The following is a 24,849-nucleotide window of genomic DNA, read 5'->3' on the forward strand; positions in this document are numbered from 1 at the left end:
TCCCAATCAGTAATCAGTGATCACAGGTTTGGTTTAGTTTCAGCCAGTGTTTCACCTTTTCATTATTAAACGTTTCAAAGTCAGGTTGTATTTTTATTTCCGTTGGTAGGGCGTTCCAAAAATGTATTACTTTTACTGAAAAAGATGACTGACCGAAGGTTGTTTTGCAAAATCTCACCTGGAGGAAAACATGAATGCTTTTAGTCGTTTTTAGAACACAGGGTAGTGGTGACCTTCAGCGTCTGGTGGGCAACATTATTTCACAGATGAAATAGAAAAGTTACTAAAATCATCCTGGTAAAACGTTTTACCCTCCTGTTCTTAAGTCATAACTCAGGAGAGAAAACAATTTAGATCAGACTTTGAAAATGGATCACCACGATATTTTTTTTTCTTCTCACTTGCCTCTCAGGGTTTCCGTACAAGCATGAACAAAATCACTCCTTTTAGACCCACAGGAAACACAACATTCAGGTATTTAGTTTAGATGTGAGGAAAAAGTCAAAGCTGTTTGTAAATGGACTCTCTGTCAGTCAGTCTTAAATCAACAGGCTGCGGTGAAGGTGTGGTGGACCTCAAATGACTTTATGATGGTGTTGTGGTTGTTACTGAAGGTAGGGAAACAAGAGTGCCTTTGATATGGGGAAGTGATGGTTTCCTGTCAGGTTGTAGTTTCCTGCCTATCTATCCAACACTGCCCCCGTGTGGTGCTTTGGTTTATTGAAGTAGTATGTTAGGGAGAGTGAGGATGGCTAATTATATAGACTGTATATAGTATTATTGGAATATAATCAGTGCTGAATTGATGAGTCAGTCAACAGAAAGTTAATCAACATACATTTTGATATTTGATTAATATGTTTAAGCTGGTTCCAGCCTCTGAAATGTGTTTGTTTTTCTGTTTTATCAATGTAAACTGAATATGTTTGCATTTAAACAAATGTCACAGTGCTACTTTTTAATAATAATAAATTAGTAGTAATAATAATAATAATAATAATAATAATAATAATAATAATAATAATAATCATTAGTAACAGCCTAATTATTACAAATGTGTCTCTGTGTAAGCAACATTTTAATGATGTAGCTGTGGTGGAACAATAATCTTTTTACAAGGATTATTTTGACATTTTGGGAAATTTTCTTATTAGCTTTCCTAACGAGAGTTAGATGAGTGGAGTGATACCACTCTCATGTCTTTATGGTAAATATGAAGCCAGCGACAGCAGTCAGTTAGCTCAGCTCAGCTTAGCAAGACTGGAAACGGGAAGAAACAACTAGCTCACTTATGAACACATTATGTTGCATTTTATTTGATTAATTATCACAAAAACTGAAGTGTAACAACAACAATTTGACAGAGCCAGGCTAACTGTTTCCAGTCTCTGTAACGTCACTGCTAGGCTAGCTAAGCCTCCATACTTAAATAAAGTAGAAAGGTTGTAATGTCTTCATGAGTCATGTGTTGTGTCCGCTAGTAAAACCTGTATCATTAAGCCCTCCGTCTGTTTTTCTTTGTCCTCCACAGCCGCTGTCCTCAGAGGAAAACTGTCACAGCACCCACTCGAGTCAGTCCGACAGTCAGTACGGGTCGCCCCCTAGAGGCTGGTCCGAGGAGCTGGATGAGCACGGACACACTCTCTACGTCTCCGAGTATACACAGGAGAAGGTGCGGTCTATTCATTAACCAGCCAGCTTATAGATCAAATCACAGTCTTTGATAGTTTGTCTACCACCCCTGCAAATTACATCTGCATCAAATATGCCGGTTTTCCCTTTTCTGATGCTGAGTTCTGACTGTGTTTGTTTTCGCAGTGGATAAAACATGTGGATGAACAAGGCCGGCCCTACTATTACAGCTCTGACGGGTCCAGGTCAGAATGGGAACTACCTAGGGTAAGATGATCCTATGAACTATTACATCCATCATATCCAGGTGGCTACCTCTGGGTCTGAGAAGTGAAGCCAATGCTGAAGTACCTTCAACTTGCATTCTTTCTAACAGCCAGCAGAAGTCCGATTATATAGAATTCTATGAGAAAATGAGCCTACTCCTCACTTGATTTATTACCTCAGTAAACATTGTAAACATGAGTTTATGGTCTCAATCACTAGTTTCAAGTCTTTTTCAATACAGCAAGATGTTCATTTAGTAAATGATGGTCCCATTTAGAGTCAAATAGACCATAAAGCAGGGGATGCTTTAGGGCGGGGCTACCTTGTGATTGACAGGTCGCTACCACGGCGTTGTACGTGTTTTCGTTTTAGTGCCCTGACACACCAACTCAACAGTCGGCCGCCAAACAGTTTGGGGCCGTCGGTAAGCGTCCGTTGGCCTAGTTTTGGTGTGTCCCGCACCGTCGGCTCTAGTCTGCCTGTTTCTGAGGTTTTTCGGTCGATTCAGCATGTTGAATTGGCAGCAGCACTCGTCGGTGAGTGAAATCACTGATTGGCTGTTCAGCTTAAATGGGTAAGTGCAGGAGAAGATAAACGGAAGTGAGGAAAGCGAGCCAACGTTCTCCTTTTTCATCTTCATCTCATCTGATCATTCCAATACACTGATATTTTCTCAACGACAAGGCCGTCTGGAATGAAGCGAAGTGGTGTGAATGGTCGGCAGACACAGCTTTGTTTCATGTACGTATCATAACAACGGCTTGTATATCCGTCGTCCTCGATCTTCCGGTTTCCCTTTTTTGAATGATGAATACGGACTACCGCCGCCTGCGGAGAGTTATTTCCTCTCACGCAGGTGCAGAGCGTACGGGCTAACTGGCCGTCAGCTGTAGTGTTTGCGGTGTGTTCAAGTGCAACTTTTTGGCCATGGCAAAGGCGATGTGAGGCGGGCTCAACAGGCGGCATTCGTCGCCGCTAGTTCTTTTACGTCGGCTTGGCGTGTCCCCGGCTTTAGAACTTTTAACCCTTTTGCGGTGTGTTTTCCGTTCATGAAAGTTAAGGCCAAAATGCCAAACTTGAGGCTTCAAAACGGCAGTCCACAAACCAACGGGTGACGTCACGGTGACTACGTCCACTTCTTATATACAGACTAAAATCATACCTCATTTAAAATGATCTCCTCCTCTTTAACCTGGAAAACGTTCTCATATTACATCACCTAATAATACCACCACCCAGTAACACACTTAAATGCGACACCTCCTGGTATGTTTACTTAAGACTGGTCCTGTTAATGTAAGAGGATGAGTGTCTGGCGAGCTCCCGCCGGAGCCAAGTTTGAGTTGAACTCCGGGTGACGGGACTATTACTGGCTCTTTACCTGCTAATCTGGGGAGCCGATCTGAACAGAGCGGTCCATTCTCACAGTGAATGGACAGTAGTGCGGACATGGATGCGTTCAGTAGACTGTTGAAGACAATGCATGGGCTGTAAGAGAAGCCCTCTTTGTCCAATGGTGCTGTGGACAGTTAAAGGAGAGGTAGGGGAGAGGAGAGATAGTTAAGGGGCGTGCTAGGAGAACTCTGTGATGTCTAAAAGCCGCCTTCTCTGTCTCTGCAGTACAACATCTCCCCTCAGTCCGGCGAGGTTCCCAAGAGTCGCAGTCTGGAGAGGAAGCAGCAGGATCCCATCGTCCTCACCAAGTGGAGACACAGCACCTACGTCTTAGATCTCAACGACAAGGTAAGACACGGTGAAGACGGCAGGATTGGAAATGTGAGAACCAATAACGAGGTTACGTAGACCGTTGGGTCTGATCGGCGTGGAAACAGGCGCTCTGGCTGCTGCAGGCTTCCTGGCAGACTCTTTCCATTACCTGTCTTATTGGCACCGAGTTTAATCCCCGAGTACTAATGACGCGTTCAGCTCAACACAGGAACAGGCTTACACTGGATTAATCTGTCTCTTTTATTTTGGAATCTTGACAAAAGGATGATGTATTATTCAAGTGAAAAGCAGGTTTACTTACAGGGATTTTCAACATGTTGTTGTGATGTTAGTGAAAACCCACCTTAAGTTTCTGTGTTGCATTTAATTCCAGCTAGTTTCTGTGCAGATTCAGGTTGCAAGCTAACTTCCACTGAGCAAGGTGATCCATTACAGCAGACAAGATGTCTTAAAAGAGTGCTACAGTGAGTTAGTAATGCACTCCTATAAAGTCATGAGCTTTACGAGGGACAAATGCTCTAAATTGAAGCAACGGAGGCCAAGATATTCCGATTTTTAGTCCCTGGTACGAGTCAAGCTCCAGAAAAACTGCAGTGTTTTTGCTAGACTCTCCTGGCAATATAGGGCCCATATTATAATATATATATAAAGCAATATATTGAACTTTACTATATATTATATATAGATACACAAAATAAAAACTGCATTTAATCTAAGCATATTATTCAGATTAGTTTGTCCTGACACCTGTCACTTGTGTTATATTTGACAACCCTTAAAGGGATAGTTTGAATGTTTTGAAGTAGGGTTGTATGAGATACTTTGGCCATAGTCAGTGAATCACCTGCTAGGGCTGGGCAATATGACGATATATATCATCAAAACAATATGATGAAATGTCTATCGTGTATATTTTTCAATATTGTTTCTATCGCAATATAGGCTAGAACTATATTTATTTTATTTTTTTCTATAATTTCACTTCAAAGTTATGTTCATTTTGCACTCAATTTCTTAAAATGATACTTTTCATTTTGTCAAGCATTTAATTTGCACAGGAGTATAGAAAATAGGTTTTACCATGTGGTTATTTCATTTAGAATATTTATTTATTGAATTACCGGAAAACATGCTATATCGTGATATACATCGTTCTCGAGATACGAAATTACTTATCATATCATGATAGAAGATTTTGGCCATACCGCCCAGCCCTATTACCTACAGTAGATGACGGTCGGTTGGCGAAACAGACAGGAGTACCGAGTAACGATTTTAGACACCTAAAAAAAAATCAATATTCTTTTAAGTATATGCTATATTTAGAATGTTTTCACAGCTTTACCTCGCCATCAGACAGCCCTTTCCGACGGGGAACTGAAGCCGTTATCTATGCTCTCTTCAAAGTCACCAGACTCCATTGACAATAGCAGAAATTTTAGCGGTAGACCCGCAACTCCCGTGTTCTGCAAGGTTAAATAACTGTTTTTGTCAATGGAGTCTAGTGACTTTAAAGAGAGCATAGATAACAGCTTCAGGGCTGTCTGACGGCGAGGTGAAGCTGTAAAAAACATTCTAAATATAGCGTACACTAAAACTAATTAATGTGTGTACCCACAGATTATTATTATTTGTCATACTGCCTCATAAATCCTCAGATCTTTCAAATGCCTTGGTTGGTTGGAGTAACGGTTAATAAACTCTGTGGCATAGTTTATTGGGGGGGGGGGCGTTTGAATTAGACACAAAGTTTAAAGAGTGAGGTAAATATACTGGAGGCTAACTCACTCTGTGGCCGTTTCATTGCAGTTCCCTTTCAAACTCTGGCGGTTCACTTCCGACTCGCACAAGAGGAGATTCCGTCTCTCTCTTTACCGTGATAAAGTTGGTACCACACAGAGCCTCCGCTCTCCCGTCCCTTCTCTAATCACAACACATGATCCGTTTTGATTCACTGCCAGTGTGTCCTGTAGAATACACATGACAAATCAAAGCCACGTGTTCACTCAATCAAATATGTCTGATTTATTGTGGATTGGATAAACAGGAAGGAAAGCAGCAACTTGGAATGAATCTCTCACTCTGAATTAACTCCTATCAGAACCTCTAACGCATGTTGTTTCTAACCCTAAATCCTAACTTCCCTTCCTTATCTTCTAATGACCTTCGCTAACATCCAACACAATCTTGTGATTCCTCTCCAGGTTCCCTGATCCATCCTCTTCTCCTCACTAACCTCAGACTGACTTGTCTTCTTCATGTGTCTCGTAGTTAGCCGGTAGTTATTAGCGACTCATCATGTTGTGCCTCTTGTCGATAGGAGTGTGCTCCGGCGCCCAAGCAGAGCTCTCCAGACTCTGACTCCTGCCCCTCATCTCCTAAGCACCCCTCGACTGTTAGTATCCCAGCTCGCACTGCATCGCACCACATCATCCCACTTTCACCCGCATCCAAACACAAACACGTCTCTTCTCCTCATCTTCTAAAACTCTCCCAGCATTTGGTTCCTCTCATCTTCTGCATGCCACATCTTAACTACATCACATCTAACACCACGCTAAAAAAATATACCAGCAAATATGCAGTGTTAGGGCGCCCTCTGCTGGTGACATTTGGACATAACATCAAGCAGCACAGCCACTTCCAGCCTCCAACATTGACCCATTTGCTTCTCAAGCTTCAGTGTGTGTGTATGTGTGTTTTCATGCATGTGTTTGAGTAGGTTCTTATCTGCGTCTGTGTCTCCTCAGCCCTCAGAGAAGTGCGGAGTCCTAAATGTCACCAAAATCACAGAGAATGGAAAGAAAGTCAGGTAATGGATCTACATAGAACTTACTTTTTCAAAATCCTGATGAGCTTTTGTCTGAAATGAGAGACCCTGAATGTCTTTGTTTTTCTCTCACATATCTTTATTGATTTTGAACATAATACATCACTTTTCCAAAATGAGTTGGTTACATCTTTCAAGTCCCATGAACTCTGAGCCCTCGGTGTAGATAATAACAAAAATGATAGTTTACAAAATGATAATAATAACAAAAATAAATTAAATTACCTGCATACATTACACTGATCAGCCATAACATTAAGACCACTGACAGGTGAAGTGAATAACATTGGTTATCTCGTTACAATGGCACCTGGCAGTGGGTGGGATATATTAGACAGCAAGTGAACATTTTGAACTTTGTGTTGGAAGCAGAAGAAATGGGCAAGCGTAAGGATGTGAGCGACTTTGACAAGGGCCAGATTGTGACGGCTAGGCGACTGGGTCAGAGCATCTCCAGAACTGCAGCTCTTGTGGGATGTTCCTGGTCTGCAGTGGTCAGGACCTACCAAAAGTGGTCCAAGGAAGGAGAACCGGTGAACCGGCGACAGGGTCAGACCCAGACCCAAGGCTCATCGATGCACGTGGGGAGCAAAGGCTGGCCCGTGTTGTCCGATCCAATAGAAGAGCTACTGGGGCTCAAATTGCTGAAAAAGTGAATGCTGGTTCCGATAGAAAGGTGTCAGAACACACAGTGCATCACAGTTTGTTGTGTATGGGGCTGCGTAGCCGCAGACCAGTCAGGGTGCCCGTGCTGACCCCGTGTTAACCGCCAAAAGCACCTACAATGGGCACGTGAGCATCAGAACTGGACCACGGAGCAATGGAAGAAGGTGGCCCGGTCTGATGAATCACGTTTTCTTTTACATCATGTGGAGGGCAACGAGTTCGAGGTGTCGACTCGGCCTCCAAATTCTCCAGATCTCAATCCGATCGAGCATCTGTGGGATGTTCTGGACAAACAAGTCCGATCCACGGAGGCCCCGCCTCGCTTAAAGGACTTAAAGGATCTGCTACTGACGGCTTGGTGCCAGATACCACAGCTTAACATCAGAGGTCTAGTGGAGTCCATGCCTCGACGGGTCAGGGCTGTTCTGGCGGCAAAAGGGGGACCTACTCAATATTAGGCAGGTGGTCATAATTTTATGGCTGATCAGTGTAAATACAAATTCCCACATGCAGAAATGCAGACATACCTGCCTGTCTATCTCTAAGAGGTACATTGGTATATGTCAAATTCAAGATGTTACGTTATCAGATCTTGATTCCAAAAATGTAAGGTATAAATCCCCATGTTTTATGAAAGACTTTTTAGTTTGATTGTGTGTCAGCCTTTCAATTGCTATACCCTTAACGTCTTTGTTTTATTGTGTCACACAGGAAGAACTGGACCTCGTCGTGGACGGTGCTGCAGGGTTCCTCCCTGCTCTTTGCAAAGGGTCAGGGGGGCAGCACCAGCTGGGTACGTTTCCCATCAGCCCTCATGTTTCCGTCAAGTTTCTGAGGCATTCCATTCATCTATGTGTTATTTCTCTCTTCCTCATTCCTGTCTTCATTGCCACATGTGCTGCGAAATGTGTCATCCTCTCTCTCAGTTTTATCGCTTTTCTTCCTCTCCTCTTCCTTCCTGAAGTCGTACTACCGCAGCGGCTCCATCCCCGAGCTGCTCCTCACTCTCCTTAGCAACTGGAAACGCTCAGTCAAGCCCCGTCCTGCTGTCTCCTATGTGAACTGTAGGCCTGTGCAGGCTGCCGCTGTATGTCCCCCCCCCTCTCTCTCCATCTCTCTGCATGTGTTGCTGTTCCTCCTGCTCGTCTTTCATTCTTTTATTCACTCCTGCTTTAGCTGACAGGGACACTAGTGTCTCTGTGTGTGTGTGTGTGTGTGTGTGTGTGTGTGTGTGTGTGTGTGTGTGTGTGTGTGTGTGTGTGTGTAAAGCTTGATTTAGCTGATCCAATGCAAAAAAGATGCATTAATCAATATTTTTTATTTAATAATAGATCAAATTTTACAGCCAGTCAGTCTCATCTCAGCATTGTTTGCAGCAGCAGGTAGCTGATAAACCCACCTGCTCAGCACCAAACAGCAGACAGACACAGTTGATAACTACAGCGCTGTTACAGTGAGCATAGTGGAGCTAAGGCGAAGCTAAAGAGGCCTCAGTAGTTGGTAGAGACCAAATCAGAGCTATAAGGAGAGCGAGTACTGGACATACATTAAAGGGGAACACCACCTAAATTATGAATTCCAATATGTTATCTCCATGGCCGAGGAAAGGTCAATCAATATTTGTGAACATGCGCTACTCTCTCTCAAAGCCAGAAACCAGACAAGTAAGTCTCAAACTTGTGATGTCATAGTGTATAAAGTCTGGAGCTGCTACATAGACAACGAATGGGAGACCCACAGAATGTGTGTTTTCTTTTTTGTACCTAAATGAGCTTCATGCTATTGTAGTGTTCTCAGTTGTGAACCAAAAAAATATACTCAGAATATTCCCCTGGGTGATCTCAGTGTCATCTAGAACATCTCTCCCTATTCATTGTCTTTGGAGCAGCTCCAGACTCAAAGTTTGAGTTTTAGCACTCTAGTTTTTGGAGAGTCGCTCATATTTACTCATATTTTTTGGCCTGTCTTAGACCATAGGAATAACATGTATGAACTTTGAAAATGGGTGTAGTTCTCCTTTAATCAGGCGGAAACAAACACGACTCCAAATGCATGCTACTGTCGCTCTGCATCTGCTGGAGTTGTAAATAGGCAACAGTTGAGCTAACATGTTCACCATAATAACTTTATATGGTGATAATATACTATATAGTATGTCAGTGTTGTGTTTGCAGCGTGTTTCAATTCCCTTAAATGGCTAAAAAATCAGTTAATGCAAGTTTAATTTGGATGGAAAGATGAAATTAAGCTTCAAAAGTCTTCAGTATATTCATTTTCTTGATTTAGCAAGAAAACATGAAAATGATGAAGTCCCTGTGTTGTATGCCTTTTTTTTTTTAGATAGGAAACAATAAGAAAGACACACATAGGATCGGTGCTGGATGTAAGAAAGAACTAGCAGAATGAAAACAGATAGACCCGCACACCAAATAGCTCCCGTTAGAAGTATTTTTCATTGCTGTGACTTTTAGAGGATCGATCTGTTTTTATCCTGAACGTTACAGCAATAAAAATCCATTTGGTGTGCGGATCTATTTTTTTTTTTTTATTCTGCCTTTTTTAGATACCGAATAATAGAGAGATGACCGGAGAGACAGATGGGGGAAAGACATGCAACAAGGACGCCCCTTTACCTGTGTCTAACTCCAAAAACATATCCATTTAGATTTCTATAAAGATGAGTGATAACCTGGAAGAACAGCAGCACACCGGTCTGAAGTCAGATTAGATTAGATAATAATGGTTCTGCTGAAACACAAACAAAATGGAAACAATTATCATATAGATTTAACAGTGTTTATCACAAACATTCATAATGTTCACTTAAAATGATAAATTACACTCTGTAGGATTCAGCTACTACTCTGGCAAAAAACTACATTGAACAGGAGAAAATCACCTTGAAAGTCATTGAAATGGCTTGAATGTTGTGTTTTAAGTTTGCATTGAGAATCTAACCAAAATAATGTATATGCACATTATATAAATAACAACAACTAACAGTGTTTTTGCTTTTCTTGTAACTCAATACTAAAGATGTGTTCATGAAGAGCTCCACAATGACATTCACAGTGTTTAAGAACCTACCTTTAAAAGCACACACATCCCAAATAGTTTCTTGTTTTTAACAAACCTCCTGAAACAACGACGTGTCCCTGTTGTTATTATCTTTGTGTCCTCATGCTGATTCATTGATTCCAGAAGTTTGGGGGCAACCAGTCGAAGCCTGAGTTCACCGTTGATCTGCGAGGGGGGTCGGTGGATTGGGCCTCCAAGGACAAGTCGAGCAAGAAACACGTCATCGAGGTACTGAAACTCAGTGGATCCGCTGTCCGGTTTCGCCGCAGATCAGCCTGCGCTTTTGTTTTTAACGTGGTCACAAAGTAATGTTGACTTTTCCCTCCCTCAGCTGAAGACTCGTCAAGGGACGGAGCTGCTGATCCAGTCAGAGATCGACAGCGTCATCAACGACTGGTACCGGGCCCTCACCGAGACCATCAACACACATGTGAGGAGACATCTGTCACAAGTTTGACCTTAGAGCAGATGCATCCCTTTTATCTGCGCTGCCTCAGTTTCATTTCTTCAGTTGGTTGGAACAAATGAGCCTTAAAGGGATAGTTCCTTTAAATCTGAATGTATCTAACAGTATATTATGTGCGTCTCTCCCTGTCCAGGCCTGGGAGTCAGATGAGGCCATTGAGGAGGACATGCCCGAGTCTCCAGGAGCTGAGAAACAGGACAAGGAGAAAGACCACCGGGACTCCAAGAAGAGCAGAGGTGAGGCCCGACGGAGAACGTTCCTACAACATACTGTAAATGTGTTTATTATTGTAAGAAATACACTCATATCCTGCCTGTCTTCCTCAGTGATGAAGACCTCTGTGAGTATGGACTCATCAGACCAGAAGAAAACCAGGTTGAAGCTCAAGAAGTTCCTGACACGTCGGCCCACCTACCAGGCCGTCAGAGACAAGGGATACATCAAAGGTATCCAGACAGAACACAGTTGATGTGGATATCGTGTGCCGGTGTTTAAATATGTCACAGCAGCACCAGACAGGTGGAAGTTTAGAAATGACTGTGTGTTTGGTGATTCACAGATCAGGTGTTTGGCTGCAGTCTGACCAGTCTGTGCCAGCGGGAGAACACATCAGTGCCCAACTTTGTCACAATGTGTATCGACCACGTGGAGAACGAAGGTATGATCAAAACTCAGGCCAGAAATGTGTGTATATAACGCATATAACAAGTTGCATTTGTCCAGCTTTGATTACCGTTTGTAGACGAGAGCTCCAGAGGCCTGTACCACGAAGCAGGATTTGCGATTTAGCGAGGAAACTTCAATTGTTAACCCTTCAGGGTTTTCAGTCCTACGACGGTGGTTCACTTTTTACCGGGGGTAGATCACCATAGTAACTTATGTTGAACACCTAACCTGGTTACGTTCCAGATAAGAGATCAACTCGTATAAAAGCACCGCATACTGACCAATCAGAGCCTGGTGTGTAGATCATATGATAATATTACACAAATACATAGAAGTCTAAGTCATAATCCAGGCTGAAAGCAACACAATTAAACTGCCAAATGCAGGAAGGACAGCTGGATTTATGCTGTGGGTGTTTACCGCTTTGAATTATGTTTTTATATTATTTTTTTTACTTGATCTCGAGTCCGTTTCACACCGCCGGAGTCGAGGACGCAGCTGAAAGAAGGCTGAAATAGTCATACACGCTTTGTTAAATGCCATACATAGGTGTGATCTATTCATCCATTCTATTCTGAAAGTCAATACATTCAAAAGTAAGCTTACTGCTGGACAATATAACCAACATCCACAAGGAACCACAAAGGGGTTACTTTTCTCAGTAGGTTAACACTGTAAAGTAACAAGTTACTTTTAATGTTGTGATGTAACAAGTTACTTTTAAAAGTAACATTACCCAACACTGGTCAGGACCACCAGTGTCTAATTTCCACTCTCTGCTTTTGTCCCTCTTCCTCATCCTTTTAATGCAGGTCTTGATATTGACGGCTTGTACAGAGTGAGCGGGAACCTGGCGGTCATCCAGAAGCTCCGCTTTGCTGTCAATCACGGTAGGACTCGCCTAAAACGCTACCTCCCTTATAGGGGATTGTACGGTTCACATTTGTGGGACACATACTGACCTTGTACACTTTCGTTAAATCCCTTTCCCTCCATCAACCCCTCCATCAGATGAGAAGGTGGATCTGAACGACAGCAAGTGGGAGGACATCCACGTCACCACCGGAGCTCTCAAGATGTTCTTCAGGGAGCTCCCCGAGCCTCTCTTCACATACGGATCCTTCGAAGACTTTGTCGAATCCATCAGTGAGTGAACTTGATTCATTGTGTCAAAGGACCACTATTCTATGACGAGGTGTTTTAGAGTAGTGCAGCATTTTTCTTTCCTAATTTTGGCCACAAGATGGTGCTCTGCACACGTGCATTCACTGACCGTCTGTTTCCGTGCTGCAGAATCCTCCGACTACAAGCAGCGAGTGAATTCAATCAAAGACTTAATAAACAAGTTGCCAAAACCCAACCACGACACAATGCAAGGCCTCTTCGAACACCTGCGCAGGTAAGTGCAAACAACTGCTATTAATCTCCTTAATTTACACAATGAGGTCTTTTAGATATTACATCCATAAGTAAGAACTACTTACCAACCATATTATTATTATATCTTAATTACATACTTTCTTTGGCAGTAATAAAGGCATGAGGAGCCCTTCATTGAGACTGATAGTCCTGACAGATATGACATTTACAAACTCTACTAGCACTGTTTGGCTGTGTGTTGAATTTCTATACTTATTGACAGTTGGATTCTTAGGCTTGACTTCCTGATTAAAATCAGATATTTCCTGAATTAAATCAGGAACTTTTTTTAACTATTTGATTATATTTTGTTTTGGTTGTTATATTTTGAACATTTTAAACCAGGACTTATTATGCTTTTGTGTTTTTTCCCTTTTCCTTTAGTGTGTTATATCGTTTTTTGTGCATTTAAAAGTTCTGCAAAGTTACAAAGTCCACACCAAAGGGAGTTACTCTCCTCTACAGAAACACTGCTCCTGAACCGCCTTACTTGAAGTCCCGCCTTCTCCTCCGTAACGTGGTGATATCACCAAGTCACACATTTGCCTAATACCTGCCTAGTGGCTCGTTTGGCATGCCCTCAAACAAAGCGAGTTGCCTGGGACCTATATCCATAAACACATATACGTATAATATTAGATATTATATATATATATATTAGATTAGATTGATCAGTCAAAACATCCATCTTATCACTTAATAAGAATTGGTACCCTAACTTTAATAGTTATAGTTTTGTAAGTAGAGTAAAATCATTACCAAAGAAAATATTTACTGGTGAACTACCTTTGCAAACAGCCTTGTTTGGAAACTTACTGCGCATTTGTTTCACGCCCAGTCCAGCGGGCTACCTCCGGGTCTGAGAAGTGAAGCCAATGCTGAAGTGCCTTAAACCTGCATTCTCTCTAACAGCCAGCAGGGGGCGACTCCTCTGGTTGCAAAAAGAAGTCTAATTGTTTAGAAGTCTATGAGATAATGAGTCTACTTCTCACTTGATTTATTACCTCAGTAAACATTGTAAACATGAGTTTATGGTCTCAATCGCTAGTTTCAAGTCTTCTTCAATACAGCATGATGTTCATTTAGTAAATTATGGTCCCATTTAGAGTCAAATAGACCATAAAGCAGGGGATGCTTTAGGGCGTGGCTACCTTGTGATTGACAGGTTGCTACCACTGCGTTGTCCGGTCTTTCACAGTGTGTTTTCACTTCATGAAGGTTTATTTAAAAAAGTTTGGACGCCAAACAATGTGTTATTCAGCGTGCGGTTGTACTTAGCTCCGCCCTCTCGTCTCGTCTCATCTTCTGGTTGCAAAAACAACCAAGATGGCAACGACAAAATGCCGAGCTCGAGGCTTCAAAAGCGCAGTCCACAAAACCAACAGGTGACATCACGGTGACTACGTCCACTTCTTATATATACAGTCTATAGTCCAGTCCCATTTTGTAGTTCACAATGTGAAGCAAAATTGTTACATCTCTGTGGAAGGTCAGATAATAAAAGAGACTGTGAATTCCCATATTGATCTTTATTGGACAATGTGACTGTTTTTCTGATATGGTCCACTCACATTTACCTTCGGGTGCCTGAGCTCCTGAGAACCTTCCCGAGCACCCTTGGAAACCCGCGTCTGCTCTGCCTCGACAACACGTCCGACCTGTTCACATTAACTCCACAGTTTCATGCACTCGGATCATAAATGGCACCGAGGATATGTTACCGGCTCCTGTCTGACTCTCCCGTGTTTACCTTTCCATCCTCGCGCTGATCAGCCTGTGGGCAAACAACCAACTACAGCCCGGTTTAACGTGTATTCTTAGCCCACCGGAGCCAGTGGCAATACCATATGTTCACAATGACATTTGCCTAGGTTTTCCAATTTGCATTTATATGGCGCCGTGTTTGCTGTAATTCAGCACCTATGAAGTGGTGTTTCTTGAGGAAATTTATAGCGTGACATTCAGTGTATGGAGGTCTACGTATATCAGCGGGCGGATTTAATCTCCTTTTTTTTTTTCTCCCCTTCCATGAATATGTTATTGTTTTGTGCATCTGCATGCAAGGATGTAGATTCTATTTAAAAAGGCTATTATGCTCTAGCCCTGGAGCGTTGTGTACCGTTACAGGGTATGTGTGTGTGAGTGTGTGTCGCGAGGGCCCTGAAGATGTGTGTAATGTTGTTTTTCTAGATGAAGCCCCGAAGCTGCATTGAGCTGTCAAACAAACAGACGCTCACCTAAAGCCCCTCATGACACATTCTCCATCTTTAAATCTCCCCATGTGCTACCTCCTTCTTCCCCCTCCTTAGGGTGATTGACCACGGGGAGGCCAACCGAATGACCACCCAGAGCGTGGCCATCGTGTTCGGACCCACGCTGCTCCGGCCCGAGACCGAGACGGGCAACATCGCGGTCCACATGGTCTACCAGAACCAGATAGTGGAGCTCATACTGCTCGAGTACGAAAGCATCTTCGGCAGGTAGAGGCACTCAGAGAAATAGGATGCCGGGCTTTTTCAAAACGCGGACTTCTTCTTTTTCTTTTACCCTAACCCTATTCCCCCCCGCCCTCCTTTTCTTTGACTGAACTGAACATTGCTGTGGACCAAGCAGTTGGGAGATAAAAAAAAATCGAATTTACCTTCATTGACAGGACAGTTTTACGAAAAGGGTCGCACTTAACAGAAGTTTTGGAGAAGAATTTAAAAAAAAAGAAAAAAGGTGTACAGATTTCACCCGCTACTTCTTCTTCTTCTTCTTCAGTTGCCATTCCTGCTGCGAGTATAGCGGGACCGGACAAACGGACAGTGTTTCAGAGTGATGACGTGGTGACGTCCGTGTGATTTTTGGTGGATTTTTGAGTATTCAGGTGTTTTCACATACACTGGATCCCCGTGGCCAGTAATTCAAAACGGTGGCACCCTTCGCCTCCCAGGTGGAAGCCGACCGGACTTTGGTGGATCGCGGCGGGGGGGCTTGTGGCATTAATAGCCAAAACCGGCGACCTCATCACCTCGCTGAATCTGAACTGGTTTTTCTGTGTCGTGGAGCTTCGTCTGTGATGTATAAGCCCTGATCAGGTTGGGGAAAAAATAAATAATCAGTGTTACGTTAACGGACTGTCTTTTGGCACTTGGATGAACTGGAGTTACAGATCGTGTCCCCAACTTACCTTAGCGACACCATCACCCCTCCCACTCCCTGCCGCCCCTCCTTCCAGCCAGTGTTAACCATTAACCCTGTGACATGAGCGTCCTGTGACTTGAATGACGGGGAGGACAAACCCTCCGTCTGTCTGTGTGTGTGTGAGTGAATTAACCCTAAATGGAATAAAACCTGAGCAGAAGCATCCTCGTCTTGCCACTTTGTACAAACTGTGTTGTCGTGTAGTCTTGCGTGCTTTTGGTAAAGTTTCCGTTAAAACTGCCGGGTCATCATCGTCTGTGCTCCTTCATCAACTTCAATGTTGGTTTTATTCAGTGGCAGGAAAACGCCACCGAGGTCCTGGTGTTACTGGAAAACAACATTTCTTGGGGACTGCAATGTTACCAATGTTGACACGAATTGTCTGAGTGTCGGCGTGACGACCCTTCTCATCACCCTAAGCTAACGTTAAAGAGTATTCAGAGAAGGGGAGAGGGCACTGAGAATATCTCACAGGTTGATGTATGGGAGCGTATGGGTGTTAAAATGCAAAGAGGAGCCTTTAAAAAAAAAAAAAAAACTTTCAGAGCATTATGTACAGAGACAGAAACTAGTTGTTAAAACGTGTTATAGTGACTGAGGTATGTATGCTTTGATGGTGAACTAGTGGAAGATGATTTTGATTTAGCAAATTTGAATTAAAACATACACAATACACAGATTGCGAAGAAAAACAAACACACGATCGACTGTTACTTTTGTTTGAAGGTGTACCTGGAGTGTTTGCGCATGGTTCAGCTGCACATTCTGAATGTAATTTTCAGGCTAACTGCTGTTTGTGAAACTGCTATGTCTAATAAAAAAAGACAAACTAAAGAGTGTGTATATTCTCTGTTCCGAATGAATGTGGAGCTAAATGTTCCCGGCGGATGGAGACGATAAAGAGAAAGAGAAGGTGAGTCTGCTGTTTAACCTTCAATCAACTAAAGCTTCACCTTTCCCTCGCCTTTAATTACTGAATTGAATTAATCTACTCAACACTGATATCCTGGTTATTGAATTGAGTGATTAAGCTTTCACGTCTCAATCAATTATATTCCTACCTGTTAATTATGAAATGAACTGCAGTATATTTCTGGAGATTTCTCAAATGCGGCGCAACCTCTGCCTGCTCGGCTTCCATTAATCTGATTTCTCCGTTCTTTGAAGGCATTTTTGTCATTACTCCGCGGGTCAAACGTGGCTGCGGACCTGAAGGGTGTGGATTAATTGATGTCTAATTAGGTAATTGCCACGGTGCCAGTTTTGATTAAGAAGCACGAGGCCGAGCAAGTGCTGAGCAAAGCTGCTTGCTTTGCAGGCAGCGCTGAACGAAAAGCCTCCATTTAGCTTCCCCTTTTTCTTTTTACTGCAGGTTGTGTTTGTGTTGGGATATCTCATGTTTTCTCTGCTTCAGGATCTACAGAATAGCAGCCCTGTATGGAAGACCATTTCTGCCAAAAAAATAGGGGAACATTTTTCATTCAAAGTCAAGAATGATAGAAATAAAAAGGCTCAACTTTGGTCAAAGTCAGAAGAAATTAAATTTTTTGATTGACTTTATGATTTTTAAATTTATGAGACACTAATTTGTTATTATAAGAGTGAGTCAAAATGTTCCTTTTTATGTAAAAATGATGATAGTCGACATTTTGACTTCTGAGCCTAAATTGTAGAAATTTTGACATTCTAATAGAAGTCTTCAATCAAAAATTCACAGAGAGGTACTTCCCAGAACTGAACTGTTGGACCCAAACCTGGAACGGGACCGGACCGTATAAATCCGAACCTGTACGGGTCCTGGGTCGGGTTGCAATTATGATAATGAGTCAGTTTTGATTTATTGTCCCATAATTTTGACCAACCTTCTGTCTCATAATTTAACTTATTTTGATTTAACGTCAACATTTTTGACTCATAAATGTTTGACTTTTATTATTATTTAGTGATATTAATTTTATATATTATTAATCAGATTAAATAATTGAAACATTAAATTATGTGTGGGATCCTGTGGTTTGTCTACAGTTAAGAGTTTTTCTTATAATACAGACAAAACCAAGTGGAACCAGTAACATCCTCCCTGTCAGACTCAATAACCAATCTGTTTATCTATAAAACTGTCGTAACTGAACTCAGAAAATCAAATGTTTGACTTCTCATATCTCACCATTTTCATTCACCATTTTCAGTATTTTATTTTTTGTTGTTTCTAACTTCATATTTGTCCAGGTTTTGAGATAACCATTGCTTGAGCACTCGCAAGATCTCATTCAAATTTTGACTTATTGTCTCGTATTTTGACTTATCTGCTTTCTCATAATTTTGACTTTAGTAAATTGACTTGTAATCTCATCATTTTAAGTCATAAATGAATTTTACCTGAGGAATAACTAGTGGTGTATACAAGGTATCCATAGGTCATACACAAATAAGACTTTATGGTTTGCATTAGTCATGATTACACTTATGACTTAGTAACTCATAGTATTTCAAGTGAGTATTTTGCTTTTGTCATAACTAACTTTTCAACTATGTTCTTTCCTGTTTTCTTGGCAATAACGGGCTTCCATACGGTGTAGATTCTCTGAGGACGCAGAAGTTTTCATCCATTCCCCAGGTTTGTTTCATGTGTATTTACCACCACATGTGCCCTCCTCCCTCCTCTGATCACGAACGCTCCTCTTTGAAGTCCCATTGAACCCCCCTCCTCCCCTCTCTGGCCTACGTGTTAATTTACAGCAACAGGTTTTTGACTTATACCTCAGCTCCGGCTCTGTTTTGACAGGACGGACCACCTTGGATTCAACAAACTTGTCGGTAGGTAGGCAGCACTGAATCATGTGCCCCCGTTGGAAACCGCAGGCCGTTAAAAACTGAGACGCGGAGAGGAGGGCCCCCACTATTTCCAAATGAGAAAACAATTAGATCATTTCTATAATTCATGGGTGCGACCACAGCTCAGGCCCGGGGAGGCTTTGAGTGTTTGAAGTGCTCCATATGCTCACGGTGGTTTTCCAGGCCTGATCTGCTCAGTGCTGGCCCGGCCTGCTCCGTGGAGGCTGAGGTGTGGGCAGGTAATGTGAACAAGCCATTATGGAGCATAAAAGATTTATGGGTCTTCAGTGCTCCCCCCTCATCCCCCCATGCTTCATTTGCAGGTGGGCTGTCGGCAAAGTGGCTGGATGAGGAACAAAATGGTTGGGAGGTTTTGCCACTCTGTGGTAAAGACCCCTGTACTTTACCCACTGCTTTTTACTCATAGCTCAGCGAGCAAATGGCCGCTTATCTGCGGCGTGATGCTGTTAGTTTGTGATTATAAAGCCGTTAAAGTGCAGAAACAGCATTTTAGAAGACACTTTAGCAACTTAGGAATCAAATCCCATGTTGGTGAAGTTGTTAGCAGCCAATTTACACATGCAGCATTAACGGAGCAACAACTTCATTTGGAGTTGTGTTTCTGACCACTTGGTGAATGTGAAGTCCAATATTCACTCTCTTTTAGCTCCGTTTTTGGTCTCTACCAACTCCTGTGGAAAAATATCTGTCTCTTTAGCTGCTAAATGCTCCACTATGTTCACAAGCTAGTTGCTAACTTTTCCTGTCTACTGTTTGATGTTGAGCTTGTATAGCACAAAGTCAGTTTATCAGAGCTTTTTTGGGTGAAACTTGCTGGCCGCGGCTGCAAACGAGGTTGATAAGAGTGGTGAGACTGAACCAAAAGCAAAACAATTAGCCAAAAGACGCTAAAACGCTCCATATAGCTAATGGAAACTGCAGAATTGGATGATAATTCTCTGTGTTTGTCTCTCCAAGTGATACCGTTCACATTATATATTGTTTAAATCAAGTTTCACTGTTTACATTTTTAAATACAGTCTGATTATTTCCAAATTATCTGGCATTTGTCTGATTTGTATTACATGTGAGACTACATGTGATATTCCATTTGACACATTAACTGCTTATATACAGCTTCAGCTCCTATAGAGCCTCTGCCTGTAGCCCAACCCAACTAATCTAATCAAATGGTCTGACAGGACTAGTGTTCCACTGGCTCTTCTGTGCATCCATCTCACCATCGTAGGGCCCTTTGCTACTCCGCTGCTACGGCACTGACCTTCTGTTGTTGGTTTTCTGATTCGTGCTGCCTCGCTCCGCCGATTCCCCCCCCCCCCATTCACTTAGCTGAGCTGATGTGCCATCAACCTTTCGGCAACAGATGCAGAAAGGGCCCGTGTGGCTCAACTGAGTCACTGTGCAACCAGAGCACTTCGGCAAACTAAGAAGGGCCTTTAAAGGGCCAGTTCATCCAAATAAAATGTTGTATCCAGCCACGTATATATAGTTTGGGTTTTAATTGTCCTTATGAACACTGTTGTGTTCTGTGGATTATCCATACAAATGGGGGACACTACTCCAGCAATGTTGCACTTTCATAAAGTTGGGAGACTCACAAGAGACAAATTACCAAAAGATTGGTCGAAATGGATGAAGCTGTGGCCAAGATATCATGATTTGTGGGGTTATTTTACAGGAAAATATTTGGATCCTACGATTCCCACAATGCATCTTAATAGTGCCTTTCGTTAGACCTGCCTTATGTGGTAAAGGCTGACGTATTTCTCCACGCCCCAAGTTCGTAACACACATGCTATCTGTTTTAATTTAAAGGTGCTTATTGATAACCTTGATAACATTCAGCCACTAGATGTCACATTCTCCCTCCCCCCGTTCCATTGCATTTACTTCACAACAAGTCATTACCAGGCACTTACCGTCAATCTCATTCATTTATCCGTTTTTTCCACACTAACTGACGACACAGAGATACCACATGATACCAACGTTGTTATACTATTGGCTCACAAGCCTTGTTAGAAGTGGGACCCAAACGTCAGATATCTTCCACAGAGATTAAAAAAATAATAATAATTTTGGACCCACCCAAACTTTTTCTGCACCTTTCTAAAAGCTCTGTGGATGTATTATTATTATTTTTTTATATTTGTCTGCATAAAAATATTATCATTGAGTAGTACTCCTTGTGACAAGTAAACTGCTCTCTGTGAGTAAAATTGATGGAGTGGCCCTTTAAATGCTTAAAAGCTGTGAGCACTACAGATATAATTCCATTCACCTCCATTGTTTTGGGGTGAATGTAGAAATTTCAAAACCTGAACCAAAACTATCTCCATGGCAGCATACCATTAGAGGTATATGCTCCTTTTTTTATCATTTGAGTGAACTGCTCCTTTAAAACTACCTGTAACAATATGAGTACAGTGTGCTATAGACATGTTTATATAATAGTAAAATCCAGGGTAATGAAGCTGTTTCTGCAAATGCATAGAAGCCAGCTCACTCCCTGCAATCCCCTCTCTGCATGATCAAAGATAGTGTGAGCACTTACAAGCATAACCTCATGTGCAAGAAAAAGAAGAAGAAGAAGAAGAATAAGAAGAAGAACCGGTTCCAGTTGCAGAAATAACTCATTTGCCGGCTCGCTTTAACTCACAGCCATCCTTTTTCCAAATGTGCTGTCATAGCTGCAGCGCATGGCAGACCGGGCTGTGTTCTCGCATGCATGGCAATGCTAAGTAAGCGTGTAAGTATTCCAAATGTCAGCCCGGCTCATCGTTGTTATTAATGAGCTTCGGGCGGCAGGAGTGGATCATTTTCCATGGAAATTCAATGCATTTTAAATAGCAGTGGATCAACATTCCAGGCCAGGATTTACATAAGGTAATTGCAGGATGCTGAAAGTACCTTGTTGCTGGCAATGGATTTTTTTTTTCCCTCTTTACCTTCAGTAATACAATCAAGTCCATTAAGTAGGCAATAAATACAAGGCAAGACTGTATGAGCGCTCCATGACAGATAATGGCCCCTCTCCAGAATATCTATATATTTACCCTTGGACAGTTACAGCTGCTGTTCTAGCAGACACACGTGGCACATCTATAGTCTGACTTGGCATCCTTTTCTTCTTCACCTGCTAAAGAAGATTTGACAACCTCGGTCCTATGTGGTATTGTTTCCTGCAGTGATTGAGTATTGAAACGGGTTGGCTGCTGGCAGAGAAGGGCGTTCAGGAGAATTGAGATGATGCCCCATGTTACACCTCTCCGAGGTCTACCTGCAGCAGCTGCTATGGGGGTCTGGGGAAATTAACTGTAGGTAGAGAGTGAGAACACAGAGACAATAGTGCCATGCTGTATGTATGCAGAGGTGGAGGGGGACTTCAATCAACTGAACACACCTACTGTTGCTAAGAAGGGGAAAAAACACACATTCTTTGGCTTTGTCAACCGGTGGTTATGACATCTTCCTCCAGGCTGGAATATTAACATCAAATAAGCCGTCTGCCTTTTCCATGAAGTGGAGCGCCGCGGGCCTGAGGTGGTAGTTAGCCTCTGTAGGTCTATGACACGGCCTGCTCAGCAGCTCATTAGAGAAATGGGCTGAGCTGGCTGACTGCACGAACACACTCTTCCCCCAGAGACCCTGGGATTATGTGTTGGTGGTGTGTATGTTTTTTTTTTTGGGTCCGTTAAGTGATGATTACACCCAGAAAGTGCTCTGTGTATTTCTTTTAATTAAGACTGATGGAGGGACGAGGTACAGCAGATCGCAGAAACTGTCATCAGGCCATGAAATAGGCATCATCATTCGCTAAAAGCACCATAGATGTGGGTCAATGGGGGCCTACTGCACCCACTAGTAGGTTTTATCATCTATTCACATGGTGGATCACTGAAAGAAGGAATAAAAGAAGATAGCGACCTCTAGCGACCGTAGTAATTATGACAGGAGCAGAAGTGGAAGTCAGGTGCTGTAGTATAGACTGAAAGTCGATAAGGGGTGGAGGTTGATGACGATTGATGGGACACGAAACACAGGGTTTTCACCCAGAAGACCAGAGTACGCATCACGTGTGAAACCAACAATGTGTAGTTGTAGTTTTTTTTTAACTTAACTAAGTGTTTTTTTTGCCTAAACCTGAAGAAGTTGTAGTTTGTTACCTTAACCTAAAAAAATTTAGTTTTGTTGCCTTAACCTAAAAAAGGTGTAGGTTTGTTGCCTAAACCTAAAGACGTTGTAGTTTTGTTACCTTAACCTAAAACAATTTAGTTTTGTTGCCTTAACCTAAAAAAGTTGTAGTTTAATTGCCTAAACCTAAAGAAGTTGTAGTTTGTTTCCTAAACCTGAAGAAGTTGTAGTTTGTTACCTTAACCTAAAAAAATTTAGTTTTGTTGCCTTAACCTAAAAAAGGTGTAGGTTTGTTGCCTAAACCTAAAGACGTTGTAGTTTTGTTACCTTAACCTAAAAAAATTTAGTTTTGTTGCCTTAACCTAAAAAAGTTGTAGTTTTATTGCCTTAACCTAAAAAAGTTGTAGTTTAATTGCCTAAACCTAAAGAAGTTGTAGTTTGTTTCCTAAACCTGAAGAAGTTGTAGTTCTGTTTCCTAAACCTAAAGACGTTGTAGTTTTGTTGCCTAAACCTAAACAAGCAGTTTTGTTTGTGTTCAAAACGTGACATTTCATTCAGTTAAAACATGTTGCTTTTAAGTTTCACTTTCACTTTTACAACATAGTAGGCGTAGTAGGCCCCTATTGACCCACATCTATGGTGCTTATAGCGACTGATAACTCCTATTTAATGGCCTGATAACAGTCTAATCGGCTGAAAAAGCTTCTCATCTTGTTTGGAAATAAGAGCAGCAGTGAAGTGATCCTCCAACCTGGATGGAGATGTGAGGTTGAGGTTGGCGATGATAAGAACTGACAGTGAGACAGGAAGAACTAGGTGCTCTGATTAATGTGAAAAGGGGGGGTGTCTGTTTTTTTCCTCTCGGTCTCATTAACACTGTTGGCTCCAGAATCTGTTAGCTAACAGCACATGTATTCCCCTGGTGGAGCCTTTCTCCACTGAGGCTGTAATTAGGACATTTCTTCCGCAGCCTTTTCACCACAGCTGTCTGATTGGAGGAAAGGCCCTGCGTAATTACAGAGGCCCTGGGCCCCCGCCTCGCCGGGCAGAGGGGGGTGGTTGGGGGACCCTAAACAAATCACAAACAAAAATTTAATTAAAGGATCAACAGCCTCACACGTGGACGCCGACATCTGATCAGACGATTCTCGATCACGACCGTTTCTGATTTTGAAGTAGAAGTTTTCTTCCTCTCACCGCAGGTAGACCTTTTCAGAGGGAGGGCCGCGCTCGCTCTGCCAGCTCTCTCATAAGCTCATTGGATTTGCTCCCGTGCCAACGTCTTACTTAATTAGCCTGCACATTTTTACGGGCATAAATCGCTTTTACATCACTGCCAACGGAGCGCACCGCAAAGTGGGTCGATCATATATTATGTTGATCCTCCTTGGCGCAGTTAAAGCCATACATTACATCTGAATTTGTCGAAGAGCTGAGAGCCCCTGGCATAATTCTTCTTTGTTGTGCTGTCAGCGCTAATCTCTCCCCAGGGGTCTCGGCATCAGCTCACTCTTTTCTCTCTCGACGCTGCCCCCAGATCGGATGAGTAAAGGGACGCAGGGATTGAGGCAAGCCAGGAGGGCACCCACACATCTCTCCATCACCCCACGCCTCCCCACCCCCCCCTTCCAACACGTAAACCTGCCTCCCACCTCCCCCTCACTCCTTCATCAGCCATGCAGCTCAAGGCTGCAACGTGGAGCACTCGCGGACTGAAGATTTCACAAACTTTAAAGCTGCGCTAATCTTCCCATGACACTATTTTTCTATAAACAATGGATTAACTGACTAGGTGGAATGTGGAAGGTATCGCCCATAGTGACGAGACCACAGAGAATCATCACCCAACTCTGCTCTTCCTCTCAGCTCTACACAGCTTTTAGCTCATTGTTTTGGTTTTACCTGCAATGTACCTGTAATG

The 24,849-nt window shown here is 42.5% G+C and overlaps 1 protein-coding gene across 9 annotated transcripts in view; it reads left to right on the forward strand.

The window, feature by feature from the left end:
- The window catches only part of arhgap12b (Rho GTPase activating protein 12b), a 73,610-nt gene extending 56,838 nt beyond the window's left edge, over positions 1-16,772 (forward strand). For 3 of the 9 annotated variants that reach the window (XM_074621542.1, XM_074621543.1, XM_074621551.1), the window contains 16 exons: positions 1,532-1,672; positions 1,819-1,899; positions 3,520-3,642; positions 5,948-6,022; positions 6,378-6,439; positions 7,835-7,916; positions 8,088-8,210; positions 10,325-10,429; positions 10,533-10,631; positions 10,801-10,903; positions 10,994-11,113; positions 11,227-11,325; positions 12,146-12,223; positions 12,345-12,479; positions 12,627-12,732; positions 15,062-16,772. In XM_074621542.1, the coding sequence (XP_074477643.1) occupies positions 1,532-1,672; positions 1,819-1,899; positions 3,520-3,642; positions 5,948-6,022; positions 6,378-6,439; positions 7,835-7,916; positions 8,088-8,210; positions 10,325-10,429; positions 10,533-10,631; positions 10,801-10,903; positions 10,994-11,113; positions 11,227-11,325; positions 12,146-12,223; positions 12,345-12,479; positions 12,627-12,732; positions 15,062-15,236 (1,707 nt within the window). In that variant the 3' untranslated portion in view covers positions 15,237-16,772. The remainder of the gene's footprint in view (positions 1-1,531; positions 1,673-1,818; positions 1,900-3,519; positions 3,643-5,947; positions 6,023-6,377; positions 6,440-7,834; positions 7,917-8,087; positions 8,211-10,324; positions 10,430-10,532; positions 10,632-10,800; positions 10,904-10,993; positions 11,114-11,226; positions 11,326-12,145; positions 12,224-12,344; positions 12,480-12,626; positions 12,733-15,061) is intronic. The other 6 variants (XM_074621544.1, XM_074621545.1, XM_074621546.1 and 3 more) reach the window with 6 other exon arrangements.
- The last annotated feature ends 8,077 nt before the right edge of the window (positions 16,773-24,849 follow it).

Source organism: Sebastes fasciatus, chromosome 21, assembly GCF_043250625.1.
Source record: "Sebastes fasciatus isolate fSebFas1 chromosome 21, fSebFas1.pri, whole genome shotgun sequence".
Lineage (NCBI taxonomy): Eukaryota > Metazoa > Chordata > Actinopteri > Perciformes > Sebastidae > Sebastes > Sebastes fasciatus.